Consider the following 22,621-nt stretch of genomic DNA (forward strand, 5'->3'; position numbering starts at 1 on the left):
TGGGCTACAGGATATGAGTCAGAAGTTCAGAAAAAGGTTGTGGACTAAAGAGATACATTTGACAGTCACCAGTGCATACAGGTTATTTGAAGCTATGGCTATCAAAGAATGTGAAAATATAAGAGAAGAGAGTTCTCAACAAGAGATGGCGGGTGTTAACCAGACATACTGTGAAGATCATTCCACAGTGTACACAAATATTGAATAGTTATGTTGATATCCGAAACTAATATAATATCATATGTCAATTACACCTCAATTTTTAAACAAAAAAGTGAATGAGTCAAGGCATATATCTTAATTCAGACCAATGAGAGGGTGTGCAACTTTTCTGTGAACTTCTGGGAAAGTTTGATCTTGCTTAAAAAAAAAAGAAGGAGGTGGTTCAGATCAGAGACACTCTTAACAACTGGCTGGATAGAGGCAGAGGAAGAAGCAAGGGGAACTCAGATGGAAATGTTAGAGAGAAAAGTAAGAGGACAAGAAGGAAAGCCAGAAGGTACGGTACCTGGAGGCAAAGGGGTTGGGTAGGGGGTACTGCCTAGGAAAAGAGCTGTCCCTTATCTTGAGTGCTGAACAGAAGTCTGCTCATAAGAGGGCTGAAAAACACCCAGTAGGTGTGTTAGGCTGCACTCAGGTAGTAGTATGAACAGGAGCAAATCTGATGGAGCAGTGGAACAAGAATGGGAGGAACGGTTAACTGAGCAAGAGAACATACAGTGTACTGAGAAAACTGTTTGAAAAGCTCGGCTATGCTGAAGAGAAACTAGCTAAGATAGTTGCTGGAAGGAACTTTATTTTTAAATAATAATTTTCATTTGTTTGTTTGCTTTTTAAAATTTATTTATTTTAATTGGAGGCGAATTACTTTACAATTTTGTGGTGGTTTTTGCCATACAGTCACATGAATCAGCCATGGGTGTACATATGTTTCCCATCCTCAGCCAATTTTTAAAAGTAATAGTGCTGGCATACTGGTAGTACAGGTCCAGTAAAGAGGGAGTGGCTGGGGGGAGTTGGGAACAGAAGGACTGAAAAACCTCTAGACGGTGGGGCGGTACCCTGGGCACATCCAAAGGGACTGGTCTTTGAGGGGAAAAGAGCTATCCTTGGGCTTCCCAGGTGGTGCTAGTGGTAAAGAACTTGCCGGCCAATGCAGGAGACATAAGAGACTCGGGTTCAATCCCTGGGTCGGGAAGATCCCCTGGAAGAGGGCATGGCAACCCACTCCAGTTTTCTTGGCTGGAGAATCTCATGGACAGAGAGGTCTGGCGGGCTACAGTCTGTGGGGTCACAAACAGTCAGACATTACTGAAGCAACTTAGCATGCACACAGAAGCCTTTCTTTGTGAAGATGAGATGCTCTACTTTCTAAGTGAAGTAGGTGGTGAGATCATCTCAGAGCCAAGGGGAGGAAATTGGACTAGAAGTTTGAACAGAGTGAAGATATGAAATAGCTATGCCATAAAACAGTAGAGTAACTTTATTTGAGAAACAGTGATCCTGCCAAGAGGTATTCAGTCTCTATTTGACTTTGGTTGTCAAGAATATGCGGTAACATCATCTATACCAGTCTGTTTTCACTTCCCTCTTTCTCTTCTGGAATCTCTCACCCAAAGCCAGTTTCTGTCATTTTTCATACCATGTGATGACAGACAATAATCCCACCTTCCGAGACCAACTAATCCCCTAACAGCTGCGTGAGCTGGCTCTCTACTTCAACCCCCCACTGTCCCCTCTCTTCAAAATAATAATAGGAAGGATACAATAAAGAACAATAATGTAAGTAGCCTCCTCTTTGTTTGTTTCCACCATGTTACTAGAGTTCCATCTCCACCTTAGGTTTGGAGAATATAACACAACTGGCCCTGAAAAGTGAGATTTAGCACTCACTCAACTTATTTCACTTTTGTGTATAGAATTTATAGGCTGTGTCATATGTGGGTTACACAAAGACAAACAACTACATGGATGGGGAAGGCAGACAGGTTCACAGAGAATCTGATACCCCATTCCTATGTGCCACAAACTTTCCAGTTTGACATAAACAGTAAAATACAAGTAAGCACCAAAACAAAGACACCTGATGCCTCCAACAAAAGTTCCTTGCTGTATCAGTGCAGAATCTTTGAAAACCATAATCCTCCTGTTCGGCAGAACTAGACAATCAAGCTTTCACATGGTTTTGAGCTTTTAAAGAAAAATATGTCCACTACCCAAATGGATTCTTTACTGTTTCAAAGTCTGGAGCTCAAGGGCACATACATAAACTTTAACATGAAAAAGATGTGCAGTTTAATCTTGACAAGCAGGCAACCAAGAAATTGATATGTAGCTTTTAATCTGACTTTAATTTCTCACAATATCTTTTTGAGCTCATTCTCTGGCACCAAGATCAAATGCCCTTATTTATAGGTTTCAAACAAAGAGAAGCCTAAAAAGGAAGCCACATGCGGCAGAAATCCTCTCCATATATTACCAGTGGAATTTACTCAAACTGAAATTATTTTTATTTTTCTCGGTTTAGAGGAGAACTTGATGATCAAGAAAGAATGTATTAAAGCTCATTTGCTTTTTTTCCCCAAATTGTAATTTTAATTTTTAATTTAGGCTGAATTTAGCTATAACTGACTTAGAATTTGAGATGACAGTAAGTGAAATATTTTCCAGAAAAAATAAACAGAAAAAACAACAACAAGAAAAAAACCAAAAACTCAACTACTACCCTGAATTCTAAAAACTTCAAGTAATTCTTCATATTCCCTAGGATGGATCAGCTAACATTTATGCTGTGGCCTAAAACGTGTGAGTAAAACTTTTCCCAAAATAAGTGTCAACTGTATTTCACAGTTTTCACTTGGCAGTGTGTGAGGATCCCCTGAAAACCCCAATGTATTTTTTTAAGAGCAGTGCACTTGCATTGAAGCCAATGGCAAGGCAGGACAGATGAAATGAATGGTTCCCATTCACCTTTTTAATACACAGAAAAATGAAAAGAAATGAGGCAATCATATTTGAATATGCTTAAGCTATCCTTGCAGGGCACCAGTAGTAAAGAAGTTCCAAAGTACTAAAATGATCCTTTTAAAAAAAGTGGAATCAGAAGAGCAGAAAGGGTAATGGAGAAAAGCAATTCACTCATCTCACAAGGGATAAACTGCCACAAATATCAGCTCAAAAATTAAGCAGGTTCTACTATCTCAGCATCAGCTTCTCTGCACCTGACAGTTCTTAGTCTGCAACGACTTACCTTATCTGAAGGCTCTTTTCTAGTGTCACTGTCTCCCGGAACATGACACACAAATCCAAAACCACAATTCATACATTCAAATTCAATCAATGGGACCATCATTTTGCCCGAAAAATTTGTATCAAATATAATTTTCTTTTTACCTTGGTCTTTTCACCAACAATGTTCTTTTCCAGTTCTGTGATTTTCCGGTTTAGATGATCCAAAATCTCCTTCTCTTTCATAAGTTCAGTTGTTTCCGATTTTTGTTCTCCATCCAAGAGAGCACATTCCATATCCAACTGAAGACACAAACAAAGCTCAGAAATGTTTCACCTTCAGGGAAATTTCCAGCTGCCTCCTTTAAAGGTGTTTTTTTAACAGGTACAAATTGCAAAAAGTACTACTATTATCAGTCAGATTATGGAGCCCAGAAAACACTCGAGAGAGTCCATGCTAGACTCAGAATTCTTATATGAGAAGGTAGGGACGCCAGAATATACTTGCTAAGAACACTAGCTATCTTTTAATTTTTCTATGACACTCGCCCCCCTGCCCCGCCCCCGCCTTTTCGCTTACTTCTCAAGGTAATTTTGCCTATTTGCTTAGATTCAGGCTCAAGTGTGAACCATCTTGGGAGCAGTGACATCTCTGTTTGTCCCTAGAGCACAGGAAGTGAAAACTACACTTAGTCCATCAAGCAAGCACTGCATTTCCAGCAATGCCAGCAGGAGGGGCTTCCAGGGTCTGTGCATGACAGATGAGCGTCCCCTTCCACACACGGGCTGTCTGTATCAGCTGTGAGAACAGACATGAATATTCTTCTTGGGCAGAATGAGTGCCTCCTTCTCACTCCATGGAGGTATGAAAAAAATCACCCCTTTCTTTAACTGTAGTTATATTGTATGTGTCTGTCTCCTCTAGAGGTTTGCAAACCTCTGGAAAGTGAGGTCTATGTTTATTCACATGTCAATCCCCCCATAGTGCCAAGATGATACTCAATTCATACTTAACATGCTTCTAAAAATGTTTGTTGGATTTGAGTTTAAACATCTAAATATATGGTACCTTAGCTGACAGATCTTGAAACAGGTCAGAAAGCATACACTAGTTAAGACAGAGTCAGTTACATAACATACATTAAAAATGGCTTCATATGTTTATCTCATTGGACAAATAAAAACACAGAAAGAAGAAACATTTTAAAAAGGCAATTATACCCCACATATGTACCTACTCCATGACCTCTCATGTTGACCTCTGCTCATGTTGACCTCTATGTATTTTGGCCCCCACGGCCTGTGCCCTAAGAGGTATTGATATATTTAAGCTAAAGGAAAGAAAGAAAATTGGGAGAGGGTAATAAGTGAACTCGTGGTTTATACCTCTCTGGAAGATTCCTCCATCTGGTCATTTATATCTTTGATTTTTTGTTCAAGTTCCTCAAGGTTGTTCAGAATTGCTATCCGGGTCTCTTCCATCGCAGTCAACTCCTGAATCCTTTGTTCTTCACTTATACCCTCTGGGGTCTGTGATTAATCAACACACAAAAGGGCTAGTCACACTTCAATGCCAGAATTTCCCAGTTAATAAATCAGTCACGAGTCTAGCATTTCATAGTCTGTGTCTATTTGAACTCTAAAAGCATCCCCGTGACTGTTTACTTGGAACTCTGCATTTGCCCATAGACCTCCAGTAGATAGCGTCTCAGGTAAGTTCCTACACATCAGGTTCAGTGAACAAATTCATGTCCTTTTAAAACCAAAATAACTAAGAGGTAATGTAGATGAGGAAGCTATAGTCCACAGAGATTGTAGTGACTTCTCTCAGGTTACAGATAAAGTTTGGAGTGCAGAGAACTAGAATCTAGAGGAGACTTCTGACATCTTCCTCAGGAATGTCTCTTGGGCACTCTGCTACCTTCATTACAAGCCCATGTTCTCTCCCGTCTCCAAGGGAATAAATACACTTCCTACATGTCTCCAGAATTTCTACTGGGTCCCACTGCTAGGGCTATCTGCAAATGAGCAATCCTTCTTTTTTATATTCTTTCCAATACAAGATGGTAAATAGGGACATGGTATTTGGCCCCACCTCACTGAAAGGTTCCATAAAGTTAATAAGGACAGTATTACTTTACTACTTTGGCAACCCTCAAAATGATTTAAAATTACACACTTAATACCAAGTTACTTCATGTTTTAGTTTTTGCATTAGCACACTACTTACTGGTCTCTGTCCTATGTACTGATGAAGACACTAACTGGGCCAATGAGCTTTTGTGACATGAAATAGGATATTGGCCACTATTCATAAAATTATGTCATGGAAAAACTGACATCCTTCACAAGGAATGAGAAAGCTAGGAAAGAAATTAAGTGAGATAGGGCATACTTACACCTCTGAACAGAGTTATGACAAATGCCCAGAAAAGAAAGGAATATTTAGATCATACACACAGCCAAAATGTGACTGCCAATTATTTTAAGAAGAGATACAATAAATTGAAAATAGCTTCTTTTTTCAAGAATTTCAGGTTAGTTATTTTGGATATCCCCTGGTGGAGACCAGTCTTTCGATAAGGCAAGGGACTCCAATATAGGCATTATTTATTTAATTTTATCTCTCTTTGAAAAAGAAGCACTTTGCACCAGTAAGTCAATGATTATATAATTTCACAATTAGAAATTAGAAACAGCAGCCAAGTTATAATACATAAATTGCTGAAGATTACTCAATAACCACTGAAAATAACATTCAAATTAACCAAAGAAACCATTAATGTTTTGTGTCTCTAAATTCATTTAACATACTTAACAATCCTAAAAATTACTGTAAGAAGATAGGCATCATGTCCGTTTCTTTATTCTTTATTAATATTCTTTATTCTTAGCCCTACTTTGCTGCTTCTCAAAATTTAACCATTGAGAAGTTACACATCTCAGGTTGACTAGAGCAAAGGTTAGAAGGCTTTTCAAGCCCTCTGTTTATTTGTTTGCTGATATTTAGATTTTAAACTGTCATCTTAAACCCAGTATCTTATCAACTAATAAAACAACTTGTGACCTTTCTTCACAGACAATGAATCTCATTGTCCTAACGCCTGGGTGGCCAGTTTTAGGGCATGAGGAATGCCTGCAATAGTGAATGGCATTCCTAAATCATGGAGGAGTAATCCTAGCAGGAAAGCCTCAAGAAGGCCAGTATCCTGTTGGGTCAACATTTCATATTAGGTTTCAACTTCCAACATGATTTAAAAATATCTTTCATTGGTGGAAGCAAAGCATCAAAAGAAAAGAAAAACTGAACAATCTGCAAAACTATACTGATAGGTAACAGTGGCAGTTATAAGCATCTGTATAACTCAACATTTCTAGAAAATTTATCACAATAGGTCTAATAAAAGACAACTTGATAGTCTGTAGCAGTAAAAGTTATCTAGGTATTGACTTTTGTTATTGTTATTTATAAAAAGCAAAATCTTCAAGAGGTGTTCTAAAACTCTGGTTTGTAATAGAAAGGGATGAGGATACTGGACTCTCATTTATATCCAAATAAAAAACAAAAGAGTACAAAGTGTGTGGTAGCCACCAAACAGCTTTAGTTTGTGGTCTCAGAGAAAAGTGGAATTTTAATCTGATTTTTTTATAGTAATGTATAGGGTTCCACTGAGAGTGATGTTTTAATAAAAGCACATATTGTGCATACCCAGATATATTGTTTTTGAGTTAACTCCATCTACACACACACAGAAAGGAGAGACAGTAGGGACAAGACAATTTGCATCTACCCTTCCTTTTGTGTGTGTGTGTGTGTGTGTGCAGATCTCTGATCTCAAGAGGTTTCTACGAAGAAATATGCAAAAAAGGGGGGGCATGGTAAATGGAAATTGTCTTGTCCCTACTCCTATCTCCCCTTTCTGTGTGTATGTGGATTAAATTAACTCAAAAACAGCATATCTGGAGAGGCACAATATATGATTTTATTAAAACACTTCATTCTCAGTGGAACCCTATACATTACCATAAAAAAATCAGATAGATTAACTTAGAAACCTCTTGAGATCAGAGAGGGTTGCAAGTGTGAAGGGTTTCCACTGTAGACAGAATGGTTACACGATTACTCAAAAAGAGTGGAAAAGTTTTCACCACGAGAGAAAAAATATTTTTTCTGGCATATACATGAGGAGATGGAATTAACTAAATTTATTGCAGAAATCATTTTGCAAAACATGTAAGTCAAATCATTAGGCTGTACCCTTTAAATTTATACAGTGCTGTATGTCAATTATATATCAATAAAACTGCAAGGAAAAAAAAAAGAGTGAGCTGTTTTCAGCTTTCACCTCAAGTGGTGGTAGACAGATTCATAAAGCCAATTAAAACGAGCATGTTTCCAAGGTCATCTACATCTTTAAGTGCTAGATAAAAGCAAAGTCAAAAATGGTGAATTTCAGGCTTACTAAATATCATTAAAATCTTTGTCTTTAAATCAATTTAGAGTGTTTTTCACATTCTTCTCCATTATTCCTCAGATTGATAATAACAAACACTGTATTTGTTAAGTAAATAATCCAAAAACACTCAAAGAGGAAGAGCATGTAAAACCAAAGAACAGGACTTTTTTTTTTAAAGATTCTTCTTTCTCCTGTCTCAAGGTAACATATGTCCGTCTTCAGAGAATCAAAAATGAAAAACCCGTTCCCTGGAACCCATTGCTTCTCAGCTGCACTCTAAGCTGCTGGGTGGTACCCAGAGGTGCCCTTAATGTTTCCTGTCTCTAAAGGAGACACAGTCTTCCGCTGCATGCTGCAAGGAAGATGTTCCAACCTTCAAAGTCCTCCTATTTCCCAGAAGCATACTGGGGCAATGAAAAAATATGTCAAAATCTGCTCATTTATACCCAACAGTTTTCTTGTCACAGCTCTCTTCAGGAGGAAACCGTGTGTGTGTGTGTGTGTGTGTGTGTTCGCTTAGACACTCAGTTGTGTCTGACTCTTTGCTGCCCCATGGACTGAAGCCCGCCAGGCTTCTCTGTCCATGGGATTCTCCAGACAAGAATATTGGAGTGGGTTGCCATCCCCTCTTCCAGAGAATCTTCCCAACCCAGGGATCAAATCCAGGTCTCTTGAGTCTCCTGCATTGGCAGGCAGATTCTTTACCACTACTGCTACCTGGGAAGCCATTCAGGAGGAAATCTGTCTCCCAAAAGTTAGTCCTCAGAGCACACAGCTCACTGTTTTAATAAAAGTTTGGCAGATCTCTGTGAAGTAAGAGAGTGAAAGGATTTAAGATAAAAAGTGCAGGAAGCCCCATGTCTGATGACAACAGCTTGGATATTCAAATGATGGGTCATTTACTTTGCCTGAACACCAACTGTGGGCAAGAATCCCTTAGAAGAAATGGAGTAGCCATCATGGTCAACAAAAGAGTCCCAAAGGCAGTACTTGGATGCAATCTCAAAAACGATAGAATGATCTCTGTTCGTTTCCAAGGCAAACCATTCAATATCACAGTAATCCAAGTCTATGCCCCTACCAGTAACGCCGAAGAAGCTGAAGTTGAATGGTTCTATGAAGATCTACAAGACCTTCTAGAACTAACACCCAAAAAAGATGTCCTTTTCATTATAGGGGACTGGAATGCAAAAGTAGGAAGTCAGGAAACACCTGGCGTAACAGGCAAATTTGGCCTTGGAGTACAGAATGAAGCAGGGCAAAGGCTAATAGAGTTTTGCCAAGAGAACGCACTGGTCATAGCAAACACCCTCTTCCAACAACACAAGAGAAGACTCTACACGTGGACATCACCAGATGGTCAACACCGAAATCAGATTGATTATATTCTTTGCAGCCAAAGATGGAGAAGCTCTATACAGTCAGCAAAAACAAGACTGGGAGCAGACTGTGGCTCAGATCATGAACTGCTTCTTGCCAAATTCAGACGTAAATTGAAGAAAGTAGGGAAAACCACTAGTCCATTCAGATATGATCTAGATCAAATCCCTTATGAGTATACAGTAAAAGTGACAAATAGATTTAAGGGACTAGATCTGATAGACAGAGTGCCCGATGAACTATGGACAGAGGTTCGTGACTTTATACAGGAGACAGGGATCAAGACCATCCCCATGGAAAAGAAATGCAAAAAAGCAAAATGGCTGTCTGAGGAGGCCTTACAGATAGCTGGGAAGAGAAGAGAAGCGAAAAGCAAAGGAGAAAAGGAAACATATTCCCATCGGAATGCAGAGTTCCAAAGAATAGCAAGGAGAGATAAGAAAGCCTTCCTCAATGATAAATGCAAAGAAATAGAGGAAAACAACAGAATGGGAAAGACGAGAGATCTCTTCAAGAAAATTAGAGATACCAAAGGAACATTTCATGCAAACATAGGCTCGATAAAGGACAGAAATGGTATGGACCTAACAGAAGCAGAAGATATTAAGAAGAGGTGGCAAGAATACACAGAAGAACTGTACAAAAAAAGATCTTCACGACCCAGATAATCACGATGGTGTGATCACTCACCTAGAGCCAGACATCCTGGAATGTGAAGTCAAGTGGGCCTTAGAAAGCATTACTACGAACAAAGCTAGTGGAGGTGATGGAATTCCAGTTGAGCTATTTCAAATCCTGAAAGATGATGCTGTGAAAGTGCTGCACTCGATATGCCAGCAAATTTGGAAAACTCAGCAGTGGCCACAGGACTGGAAGAGGTCAGTTTTCGTTCCAATCCCAAAGAAAGGCAATGCCAAAGAATGCTCAAACTACTGCACAATTGCACTCATCTCACATGCTAGTAAAGTAATGCTCAAAATTCTCCAAGCCAGGCTTCAGCAATACGTGAACCGTGAACTTCCAGATGTTCAAGCTGGTTTTAGAAAAGGCAGAGGAACCAGAGATCAAATTGCCAATATCCGCTGGATCATCGAAAAAGCAAGAGAGTTCCAGAAAAACATCTATTTCTGTTTTATTGACTATGCCAAAGCCTTTGACTGTGTGGATCACAATAAACTGTGGAAAATTCTGAAAGAGATGGGAATACCAGACCATCTGACCTGTCTCTTGAGAAACCTGTACGCAGGTCAGGAAGCAACAGTTAGAACTGGACATGGAACAACAGACTGGTTCCACATAGGAAAAGGAGTACGTCAAGGCTGTATATTGTCACCCTGCTTATTTAACTTATATGCAGAGTACATCATGAGAATCGCTGGGCTGGAAGAAACACAAGCTGGAATCAAGATTGCCAGGAGAAGTATCAATAACCTCATATATGCAGATGACACCACCCTTATGGCAGAATGTGAAGAAGAACTAAAGAGCCTCTTGATGAAAGTGAAAGAGGAGAGTGAAAAAGTTGGCTTAAAGCTTAACGTTCAGAAAACTAAGATCATGGCATCTGGTCCCATCACTTCATGGGAAATAGATGGGGAAACAGTGGAAACAGTGTCAGGCTTTATTTTTTGGGGCTCCAAAATCACTGCTGATGGTGATTGCAGCCATGAAATTAAAAGATGCTTACTCCTTGGAAGGAAGGTTATGGCCAACCTAGATAGCATATTTAAAAGCAGAGACATTACTTTGCCAACAAAAGTCCGTCTAGTCAAGGCTATGGTTTTTCCAGTGGTCATGTATGGATGTGAGAGTTGGACTGTGAAGAAAGCTGAGTGCCGCGGAATTGATGCTTTTGAACTGTGGTGTTGGAGAAGACTCTTGAGAGTCCCTTGGACTGCAAGGAGATCCAATCAATCCATCCTAAAGGAGATCAATCCTGGGTGTTCATTGGAAGGACTGATGTTGAAGCTGAAACTCCAATACTTTGGCCAACTCATGCGAAGAGTTGACTCATTGGAAAAGACCCTAATGCTGGGTAGGATTGGGGGCAGGAGGAGAAGCAGACGACAGAGGATGAGATGGTTGGATGGCGTCATTGACTCGATGGACATGGGTTTGGGTAGACTCCGGGAGTTGGTGATAGACAGGGAGGCCTGGTGTGCTGTGGTTCACGGGGTCGCAAAGAGTCGGACATGCCTGAGCGACTGAACTGAACTGAACTGAACACCAACAATTTTTGATTTCTACCCCACATCCTAGTTTCTAACCATTGCAACTTTCTAGCAGGAGAGACTGAAGTCCTATTCAGAATTACTCTCCTTTGAGAATTACTCTTCTAGTCATTAGAAGAAAGAAGGGTTGAACAGTCCAGAGTCCTGATGAATACACGGGCAAACTGTATAGGCTGGTAGACTTCTGACTAGAAACATTCAGTCAAACAGTTTTGTTGCACTGGAAAAGGCAAAACTATAGAGACATTAAAAAGAATGATGGCTGACAAGGTTTCATGGCAGCGGGGAAGAGAAATGAATAGGTTGAATCCAGGAGATTCTTAGGATGATGAAATTATTATGTATAAGACAGCAACACTGGACATATTACACACTGCACTTGTCAAAACCAATAGAACCACACAATATGAAGTGTGTGTGTGCTTAGTCACTCAGTGATGTCTGACTCTTTGCAACCCCATGAACTGTAGTCCACCAGGCTCTTCTGTCCATATTCTCCAGGCAAAAATACTGGAGTGGGTAGCCATTTCCTTCTCCAGGGGATCTTTCTGACCTAGGGATTGAACCCAAGTCTCCTGAATTGCAGGTGGATTCTTTACCATCTGAGTTATCAGGGAAGCACACAATATGAGAAGATATCCTTAATGTAAACTACGGTCTTTAGTCAACACTGTATATCAAAATTGGTTCATCAATTTTTATGAATGCACCATACTTGTGTGTGTTACTCACTCAGTCGTGTCTGGCTCTTTGTGACCCCACGGACTGTAGCCCACCAGGCTCCTCTGACCATGGGATTCTCCAGGCAAGAATACTGGAGTGGGTTGCCATTTCCTTCTCCAGGGGATCTTCCTGATCCAGGGATGGAACCCGGGTCTCCCGCATTGCAGGCAGATTCTTTACCATCTGAGCCACCAGGGAAGCCCACTATCACACTTAGGCAAGATGTAAATAATAGGAGATACTCTAGGAAAGCAAGGGGGACAAATAGAAACCCTTTACACAAACTTTTCAGGAGAAGGGGATGACAGAGGATGAGATGGTTGGATGGCATCACCAACTCGACGGACATGAGTTTTTGAGCAAGGTCCGGGAGTGATGGACAGGGGAGCCTGGCATGCTGCAGTCCACGGGGTTACAGAGTCAGACACAACTGAGCGACTGAACTGAACTGATAAATGTCCAATATATCTGAAACAGTCATTAATAATGTCAAGGGGAAGGCAACTCATGTTAAAAGACTAATGTCCTTATCACCACAATAGCTCCTGGTACTGAGACAAAACGTTTTTTATAAATCAGTGATGCAGAAGACAAGGGAGATCAAGATGGTAGAGTAGGAGGACGCCGAGCTCCCCGCCCCGACAAACACATCAAGAATACATCTAGGTGTGTAGCAACTCTAGCTGGACACAAACAAGAGTCTGGAGGAAAGACTGCTACAAACAAGGCTGTAAAGATCCACATGGAGTCGGGCAGGAAGAGAGGAGACGCAATCAGGCAGGACCCATGCCCCTAACAGGACGCAGAGGAGGAGCGGATTATGACGGGCTCAGAGATTCCCCCTGTGAAGTTAGGGCACACCAGCCGTAGGGTCCAACCCAGGGAAGACAAGTCCCCTTAGCTGGTTTGAAAACTGTGGGACTTACAGGAGGGCTTAAGAAGCCGAGACTTTGCTCACGAAGAGCAGGTGCACACGTCTGCCTGCTCTAGGGAATAAGGGGGAGGAAGCAGACTGAAAACAGTGTGGAGAGTCTGGCTGGTTTCCCACAGCTGCTCCTGTCTGCAACAAGTGCCTGATCCAGCTTCTCTTGCTCCTGAGCAGCTCCCCACCAGGACAGAGGTGCTGTATTTGGTGGGGGGGAGTGCACATTTAGAAGAAAAGGAACCCACCTGGCCTTGACCCTCAGGGCTTCTGCTCCAGCATCTTGAGCTCTGCTGACACCCAGACAGGGAAGTGACAGCCCCTGAACACGGGAGAAGCCAGCTTGCCCCTGGCTGTGGCTCTAGCCCCTCCATCTCCAGCCCTACCTCTCACCAAGGTGACAGCTGCCAGCACACCCCAGGAGAAGATGGGATCCTTGATCACTTCAGATCCAGTTTTTCCCACCAAAGCCCCTGGGCACTTGCAGACCGCGTAGGGGCACTCACACACAAGGATACTCCATTCAAGATGAGGATAGGTACCTATTTCAACCAATTTCGTAAAGTTAAACATAATGGAAATACAGAGGAAAATGTTTCAAATGAAAGAACAAGGGGGAAGAAAGACCTGAACAAAACCCTAATGAAACAGAGGTAAAAATTTATCAGATAAAGGGATTCAAAATATTAGTAATAAGAATGTTAACTGAACTCAGTAAAAAGAAAAAAATACATACAAAGAATAAGAATTTTAACAAGGAACTAAAACATATTTAAAAAAACAGATGGAGCTGCAGAATACAATAACTGAAATGAAGAATACACTCGAAGGAATTAACAGCAGATTAGGTGATACAGAAGAACACATGAGGAATCTGGAAGAGAGAATAATGAAATCACCCAATCATAAACAGCAAAAAGAAAAACAAACCAAGGGACTTCTGAGACAAGTGTTACAACATTCACATTACAGGGGTCCCAGAAGGTGAAAAGAGAAAGGGGTAGAAAATGTATTTGATGAAATTATGGCTGAAAGCTCCTGAAGAAGGAAACAGATTTCTAGTACAGGAAGCACAGGTAGTTTCAGAGAAGATGAACTCAAAGAGACCCACATTGAGACATATCATAATTAAAACAGCAAAAGCTAGAGATTAAAAAGAGAATTTTAAAGGCAGCAAGAGAAAAACGGAGTCACATACAAGGGAACCCCATCCCCCTCAAAAATAGGACTTAATTAAACTTAAAAGTTTTTTTCACAGCAAAGGAAACCATCATCAAAATGAAGAGACAACCTGCTGAATGGGAGAAAATATTTGCAAATGATATGACTAATAAAGAGTTAATATTCAAAATACACAGCTCATATAATTCAATATCAGAAAAACAACTGTTCTAAAAAGGGCAGAAGACCTGAATAGACCGTTTTCCAAAGAAGACATACAGATGGCAAACAGGCACATGAAAAGATGCTCAACGTTGCCAATCATCAGAATAATGCAAATCATAACCACAGTGAGATCACCTCACACCTGTCAGACCGGCTTATCATCAAAAAGTTCACAGATAACATATGTCAGTGAGGATGTGGAGCAAAGGGAACCTTAGTACACTATTGGTGGGAATGTAAACTGGTAAACCACTATGGAAAACAGTATGGAGGTTTCTCAGAAAAACTAAAAACCACCATATGATCCAGCAAGTCCCAGTCCTGCGTATATATCTGAAGAAAACAAAAAACAGTAATTTGAAAAGATATATGATGGCCCAGAGGGATGGGATGGGGAGGGAGGTGGGTGGGGGGTCCGGGAGGGGGAACACATGTAGACCCATGGCTGATTCATGTCAATGTGTGGCAAAAACTATTACAATATTGTAAAGTAATTAGCCCCCAACTAAAATAAATAAATTTATAAAATAAAAAAAAAAAAAGAAAAAAAAAAAGAAAAGATATATGCACCTCAATGTTTATAGCAACACTATTTATAATAGCCAAGAAATGAAAGCAACCTAAGTGTAACAAATGAATGGATAAAGAGGATGTGGTAAATATGGAAGATGAAATATTATTCATAAAAAAGAATGAAAATTTCCCATTTGCAACAACATGGATGGACCTGGAGGATATTATGCTTAGTGAAAAAGTCAGCCAGAGAAAGACAAATACTGCATATTAGCACTTGTATGTGGAACCTAAAAAAATAAACATAACAAAACAGATTTACTGATATAGAGAATAAGCTAGTGGTTACCAGTGAGGAGGGCACTTCCCTGGTGGCTCAGACAGTAAAGAATCCGCCTGCAATGCAGGAGACCCTGGTTCAAGTCCTGGGTTGGGAAGATCCTCTGGAGAAGGGAATGGCTACCCACTCTAGTATTTTTCCCAGTTAAATTGGCAAGCAAATTAAAACATAATTAACTTAGCAAGTTGAAAATTTTGATGATACATACTTTGGCAAGTGTATGAATAACAAGGTGCAACGATAAACTCTTCTCAAGAGTCACCTGGAAATACACACAATCTTTGAGAGTATAATTTGGACATATTATTTAAAATGAATAATACACAAACTCTTTGACCTACCAACTCCACAGACACATTTGCACAATTTGTGCTAATATATATATATTCCAGAATATTTGCTGCAAATAGATTTTATTAGTAAAATATTGGTAACAATTTAAACAGTATTTCCAAACAATAAAATACTGCTGCTGCTGCTGCTAAGTCGCTTCAGTCGTGTCCAACTCTGTGCGACCCCATAGACGGCAGCCCACCAGGCTCCCCCGTCCCTGGGATTCTCCAGGCAAGAATACTGGAGTGGGTTGCTATTTCCTTCTCCAGTGCATGAAAGGAAAAAGTGAAAGTAAAGTCGCTCAGTAGTGTCCGACTCTTAGCGACCCCGTGGACTATAGCCTACCAGGCTCCTCCGTCCATGGGATTTTCCAGGCAAGAGTACTGGAGTGGGGTGCCATTGCCTTCTCCGCAATAAAATACTAGTTGACCATTAATAAGAATGAGGTAGAACTGTGCATAGTAATATGCAAAGATGCTCAAGACATTCAGTAGGAGAAAAACATCATGCAGAACACTATACTTGTGTATATGTGTGTCTCTGCTTATATTGCCATATGTGCACAGAAATATTGGGAAGGCATGTAACACCCTCTGTGTTTATCTCTCAGGTGTGCAACCAGAGGGGACAGGGAGAAGTCAAACTGTTTTTCTTTCCCTTTCTGTATTGCTACATTTTCTAGAGTCTAAATTTGTTACTTTATAGTAAACACTAGAATTTGGTGCACCTTGTTTAGCTAGTGTTAGTGTTAGTCGCTCAGTCGTGTCTGACTCTTTGCGACCCCTACGGACTGTAGCTCACCAGGTTCCTCTGACCATGGAATTTCCCAGCCAAGAATACTGGAGTGGATTGCCATTTCCTCCTCCACAGGATCTTCCCCCATCTAGGAACTGAACCTGGTTCTCCTGCACTGCAGGTAGATTCTTTACTGTCTGAGCCACCAGAGTAGCTGCTTCACTGAAAACATTCTGGAAAACAAGCAGTAAGACCCCTAATGTCTAGGCCAGGGCAGACGCAAGGTCTGGGCCCTGTGTCTAATCTTTGTGTGTGGCCAGCTTTACCTTTGGTAGGATACTTAGGTAAGCAGACTCGCCAGAAGCTTTCAGAAAGGCAGAGGAGGGCGGCGGGGGAGTCCTGGTGAGGTCCCTGAGCAGTTCATCATTCCTGGCGCTCCGTGGGGGGAGGAAGCTGGCACTGCTCTGACTGAGGCTCCCAAAGCCTGCCAGGTCCGCGTCGTGGAGAGCGCTTTTCTGGTGGCACCTGTATCTGGTGTCCGGGCTCACCAGGGCTTCTTCAAACACAGACTCCTCGTCGGAGAGCTGCAGTTTCTCCAGCTCTTTATTGATTTTCTGCACATCGGCCACGGTGGTGCCAGGGGACACGTGACTGTCGGGCTTTGCGTACTCAGCACAGAGACTGAGGATGGTCTCCAGACGCTGCCTCTCCTAGAACACAGAGGGAAGGTCGGTGAGTCTGTGAGAAGGGAGCAGCTCCACACAGAGAAGAGGCTGGGACCACTGGTAAACTCAACCCACACACAGCCCCACAGACACTCGGCTGGTGATATTTTTTATCATTGATGAACCATTTATAAAATCCAGATGAAACCTGGTTTAACAATGCCTGATTTTCCTGCCAAACTCAATTCTTTATTTGTATATCCCCGTGCTGGTCCTAGCACATACTAGCACTTAGTGACCTTTTTTGATTTATCGATTCTCCCAACACTTCAAAGATTTTTTTTTTAATCTCCTTTTTGAAATCTTCACCCCCTTGCCTCCCTCTACTATCTATCTTCAACAATAGCTCTTTCATCATTGTAGCCTTAGTATTATATTTGCACTTAAAATTAATTCTCTTAACTTTCTATAGAAATATCAGTCTACTGTTTAGATGCACAAAAGAAAAATGATACTTTAAAAAAAGTTTAATTTTGAAAGGCATAACTAGATCTTCAATTTTTTTTTCTTGAAATGCTTCAAAACTTTCAAAACTTTTTAATGTCTTGTCATGATATAAAGATCTTTCCCACCAATTTCTCACATGAATAAGTTAAAAATTTTTTTTAAAAAAGAGAATGTTGTAGGAAGATGAAGAATATTCAACATCAGGTTCAGATGGGAAGACAGCAGCAATATATTTCAAATTCTGAGATCATTAAATATTTGAATCATTCAGCTGAACTATAAAATGATAGTTTGTTTTTAAAAAATCAATATACCAGCCATTGATGTCTATAACGGTACCACTAACTGACACTGCACCAAGCTCCCCAGAAGAAACAAGTATATATTTATGATTTTTGACTTTAAGTAAATTCACTATATGTTTGTGAACAAGGGGATATAATTTACGAAATGCTTATCATAAACCTAGACAGCACTGTTGGGATAAGGAAACTCAACATCTTCTTCTCTCACATTAGCTCAATTGCCAAAGTGAAAAGAAAAAAATAAAATAGCAAAAAAATCTCTTGTGATTACATCTACCACATTGAAAAGAGGATTCTAGTCTTCCACAAAGAAACATTTTCCAAACTGGTTACTAGTAACAGAAGAGAAAAATGTTAAGTAGCCCTGGGCTATTGTTTTTAATATCTTACAACAAATCTATAGAGACAAATTCTGAAGGCAGTTTACTCTTTATTAGTGGAAGAATATCAAATAGGAAAATCAAATAGGAAAAGGCCAACATAATTCCCTGGTTTTCATTAAATACATCCATTAAGCAACAAATTAGCATGAAATGACTTTTATCCGTCTTCTTAAGTACTCTCCACAATCCAAAAATGCAATAACTTGATCAAAAGGACTATTAAACTGGTTCTTATAAGCCCCACCTCCCTTTCACTGCCTGAACTTCTGGACTCCAGCTGCAGCTCCGTCCTCATGGCCTCGTCTCATGGAAGGCACTCAGCTGCACAACCTCATCGCAGGAGCTTCTGCACCCTGTCCATCCAGGAGTTCCGGTGCTTATTTATCTCTGCAGCTGCCACCAGCTGCCAAGTCCTACCCATCTCAGCTTTGTGGGGAGGGAGTGTGTGTGTGTGGGGTGGGAGGGGCGGTGGTGGCACAGCATTCATTGCCTGATTTTAAACTTCTCTAACAACCTAGAAGAGTCAGCATGGGAATATGCAAAAACAACTGGAAGGCATAAGTGAGGAAGGGGATAGGAATAAGATGTTATAATTTACCCCTTCTCAAGAGCATCTACATTAGAGGCTAATCTCCAAGGAAAAGTTCTCTTTTCTGCAGTGCAGGTGAATTAAGTCAAAACATCTAAACTCAGTCTTTGCTCATCTTCATAGAGGACAGTGTGTATGCCTTGACATTCATTACGTTTGGGATTATAGGAAAGTTGTCAATTTCTATTAATCAGGTTGCTAATGAACAGTGCAGTCCTCAAAAGCATGAAAGGTACTTCTGCCCAGTCTGTCATTCATGGCAAAATTCCTCCTACCTCTCCTTCCCAAAATAGTCTCTTTTGCTGCCAGTGCTACTGCTTAATTCCAGAGGGAATAAATGATCCCAGCCTTAAGATGAATGCTATTTCAGATGGTGAAACAGTATTCCAAGGCGGGTGCACAGGAAGTTTGGTCTACTGCTGTGTGCTTCTCTCTATTCTTATCACCCCATTCACAGCCAATCTGTTCAGACTTGAATCTCACACGCATGCAGCACTACTGCCCACGAGTCTAACAGAAATCCGGACTGCGCTGAGATGCACTGGCCCCGTCAGAAGCTGCACCAAAGAAAAATAAACTGATGATGAGAAGTGCGTCAGAAGAAAGGTCTGTGAGGCATTTCAGAAAGCATGAGAAGCCTTTTAAGGAAAACCCTGAGCAGAATTGCCCTCATAATTCTCCCCTGAGCTCTCTTCATCTTTCCCATTTATCACGCTGATATTCTCCACTCTGCATGACCTGAAACAAGGGCGGCCATTCCGCACAGGACACTTTTGAGAATCAAATAGAGCACTATTAATAATTATGCTGGGACAGCAAGCCCAAACTGGGATAGGCAACCTGAGATGTGTGGCTCTCTTCCTAAAATTCAATTTCCTTTGACGCTTCGCCTGACAACCTGGTGAGTTAGGAAGCTACCCTCTTTGAGATCTCCAATCCCTACCCACCTTTGCAAACCAGCAGCCTACTGTGTATTCTCTTGAAAAGGCACCAGCAGAGAGTCTAAATATCTAAATGGCCCAAAACATTGGTGTTAAGGATTTAGAATGTATTTCCTTTTGAATCAAATTATTTAAAAAACATTTAGATTTTTTTCCCGCTCCGTTTTCCCTTCCCTCCATCTCCATATATCATAGGAAGCTTTGAAGGGGACACAGAGCTTAACAAATAAACCTGAAGAAAATAGTGCACCTTTCTTTCCCTTAGTGGTTAAAAAAAATGTTGTGGGCTGTGTCTTTTGACCCCAGAGCTTTCTTTCTTTTCAGATGAATGTGTCTGGCATTGCCCCATTGTAGTTCACAGCCCTCGTCAGGAACCTCATCAGTCTCTTGAACCCATCCAGGGGTCTCGTAATCAACAGCAGCCGGTCTAAGCCCTTGGACAAGTGAATATAATATAGAAATAAATTATGCAGAAAATCAAGTACCGATTCTTAATGATGAGTGAAATCTTTGTTAAAATTTCTTTTAGTAACCACTATGGAGATGATACAGAAATTCCTTAAAAAACTAAAAATGGAGTTACCATATAATCCTGTAAACCCACTCCTAAACATACATCCAGAGAAAACTATAATTCAGAAACATATATGCACCCCAACGTTCACTGCAGCACTATTTATAATAGCCAAGATATGGAAGCAACCTAAATGTCCACTGAAAGATGAGTGGATAAAGATGGATATATATATATATATATATATATATATATATACAAAGGAATATTGGTGGTGTTGCTCAGTAGGTAAGTCATGTTCATGGAATACTACCCAGCCATAAAAGAGAATGAAATAATGCCATTTGCAGCAACATGAATGGTCCTAGAGATTATCATACTAAGAGAAGTAAGTCAGAGAAAGACAAGTATCACATGATATCATTTATATGTGGATTATTAAAAAAAAAAGGTACAAATGAACTTATTTACAAAATAGAAATAGACCCACAGACATAGAAAACAAGCTTTGGTTACCACAAAGGACAGAAGGAAGGAGGGATAAATTATGAGTTTGGAATTAACATATTTATACACTACTATATATAAAATAGCCGACAAGGACCTACTATATAGCACAGGGAACAATACTAAGTATTTTGTAATAACCTATAAAAGAAAAGAATCTGAAAAAGAATGTATACATACATATATGTATATATACATACAAAAACTGAATCACTGTGTTGTACACTAGAAATTAATAGGACATTACAAATAAACTATACTTCAATTAAAAAACCTCAAAAGAAAAGGAAAAAAAAAGAAAATCTCTCTTTTATAACTATATATGCTAAGTTATTTATTACAAAAAGGGTCAACTTTTAGTTATTAGAAATAATTTAGTTGAAAAGATATTTTTCTCTATTTAAGAGGACCTGTTGTAACTGATAAATATGACCTCACTCTTCTATTAATCCTAAGGATTCAATGTCTCCATATCCTCAGTTCAATAACAATCTATTAAGCTACTCTCTGCCTGGTATTGTGCTGGGACTACAAAGATAGAAAAAAGACAGCATTTGTACCCTCAGATCTTTAACAAGAGGCACAAATATGCAATTGACTAAAGAAACAGTGATAACAGGTTTACAGAAAATACATGGATTCTTTTATGGGAAAGCAGTGCATAAAAATCATAGAAAAAGAAATCTGAATTGAGTTCTCAAGGATAAATATGAGTCTGGTCTGCTGGACAGGTGGGCAGGCATTTCTATAAAGGAACCATATAAGCAAAGTCATAGAGTCATGAATTATCACAGTACACTCAAAGATCAGCAGCTACTATGTGGCTAGAGAGATGGGGTTCTTTGGAGGAAGAGGAATGAGGTACACGCAGAGATGGGTCGAATTTCTTCCTCTTTATATCAGGACTCAATAGATTCCAACACCCTGAATAAACTTTAGGAATAAATCCACAGGGTGCACCAGCGAGGGTCAGAGATCTCGGTTTAAAAGTGGATGGTAGAATGAGACGAGCTGACAGCATGTAAACTGAATTTCCAAGACTCCATGATCAAATTCTGATGTCTCAATTAGGTGGGTCTGTAAGGAGGAAAACCAGAAGCAATGGCTTAGAAGTCTTTTCTGTGGGTCTCCGTGTTTTTAGAGATAAATCCCTTAAGGCAGAAATAAATCCCTGGGAGTGTTAGCATCAGTTGCCTTCTTTCTGGGCACAGAATAAAATGGTCCTTTTCTTCCCAACCCCTAAACTGGATATGACTATCAGACTTGCATCAGCCAACGAAATGTAAGAAGCAACAAGAGTCACTTCTGCCTAAATAGCCAGCACACTATTCATTACATGCCTGGCTTTATCACAGCAGAGTGACGCTGCAATGGTGTTGGCTCCATCAGCCTGGGCTGTGAGTGAGCAAGCATGGAGCAGAGGCCTCATTCAACCCATGCTGGCCACGGGGTGTGACAGTGAAACGGGTCTATGTTGTGTTACGCTTTTGAGATACATTTGCTGTGTAACAAAGAATTTGACTTTGCCCAAAGAGAGGTCTGCTTCTGCTGTTGGCTTCTGGAAGGTAATCTATGTCATAACTGATAAGAGTGTTTCTGTTGATCAGGGAAAGGTTGGCCACACCAGATAATCTCAGGGTGGGGGCTGGCTACTCAAGAAAGACCACATGACTTCATGTGGGTGCTTTGGGTCATGTGGTATCAATCAACCTGGAGACAGAAGTTAACCACGCAGGCAGTCAATCAATCATGCCTATGTTATGCAGTCCAATAAAAGCTCTGGACACAAAAGCTCAGGTAAGCTTCACTGGTGGCCTACAGGAAAAATATCTTATGCAGCCAAATATCTTCCTGAAAATTCACAGACTATGGAGTTCCTTTGCCAATCTGGAAGGAGAAACAATTCCCTAATTGCCTAGAATTCTTCGCTGTGGTAGATCAAGTGCCTGAGGCCAGTCGCCA

The 22,621-nt window shown here is 40.4% G+C and overlaps 1 protein-coding gene across 9 annotated transcripts in view; it reads right to left on the reverse strand.

Annotated features, from left to right (window-relative positions):
• PHLDB2 (pleckstrin homology like domain family B member 2) overlaps window positions 1-22,621 on the reverse strand; it is a 162,098-nt gene that overhangs the window by 57,262 nt on the left and 82,215 nt on the right. For all 9 annotated transcript variants that reach the window (XM_081542523.1, XM_081542512.1, XM_081542532.1 and 6 more), the window contains 3 exons: window positions 16,575-16,958; window positions 4,615-4,758; window positions 3,394-3,531 (listed from right to left, as the gene is read on the reverse strand). In XM_081542523.1, coding sequence (XP_081398649.1) covers window positions 3,394-3,531; window positions 4,615-4,758; window positions 16,575-16,958 — 666 coding nt within the window. The remainder of the gene's footprint in view (window positions 1-3,393; window positions 3,532-4,614; window positions 4,759-16,574; window positions 16,959-22,621) is intronic.

This window comes from Giraffa tippelskirchi, chromosome 2 (genome assembly GCF_054371585.1).
Source record: "Giraffa tippelskirchi isolate mGirTip1 chromosome 2, T2T-mGirTip1v1.2.pri, whole genome shotgun sequence".
Classification (NCBI taxonomy): domain Eukaryota; kingdom Metazoa; phylum Chordata; class Mammalia; order Artiodactyla; family Giraffidae; genus Giraffa; species Giraffa tippelskirchi.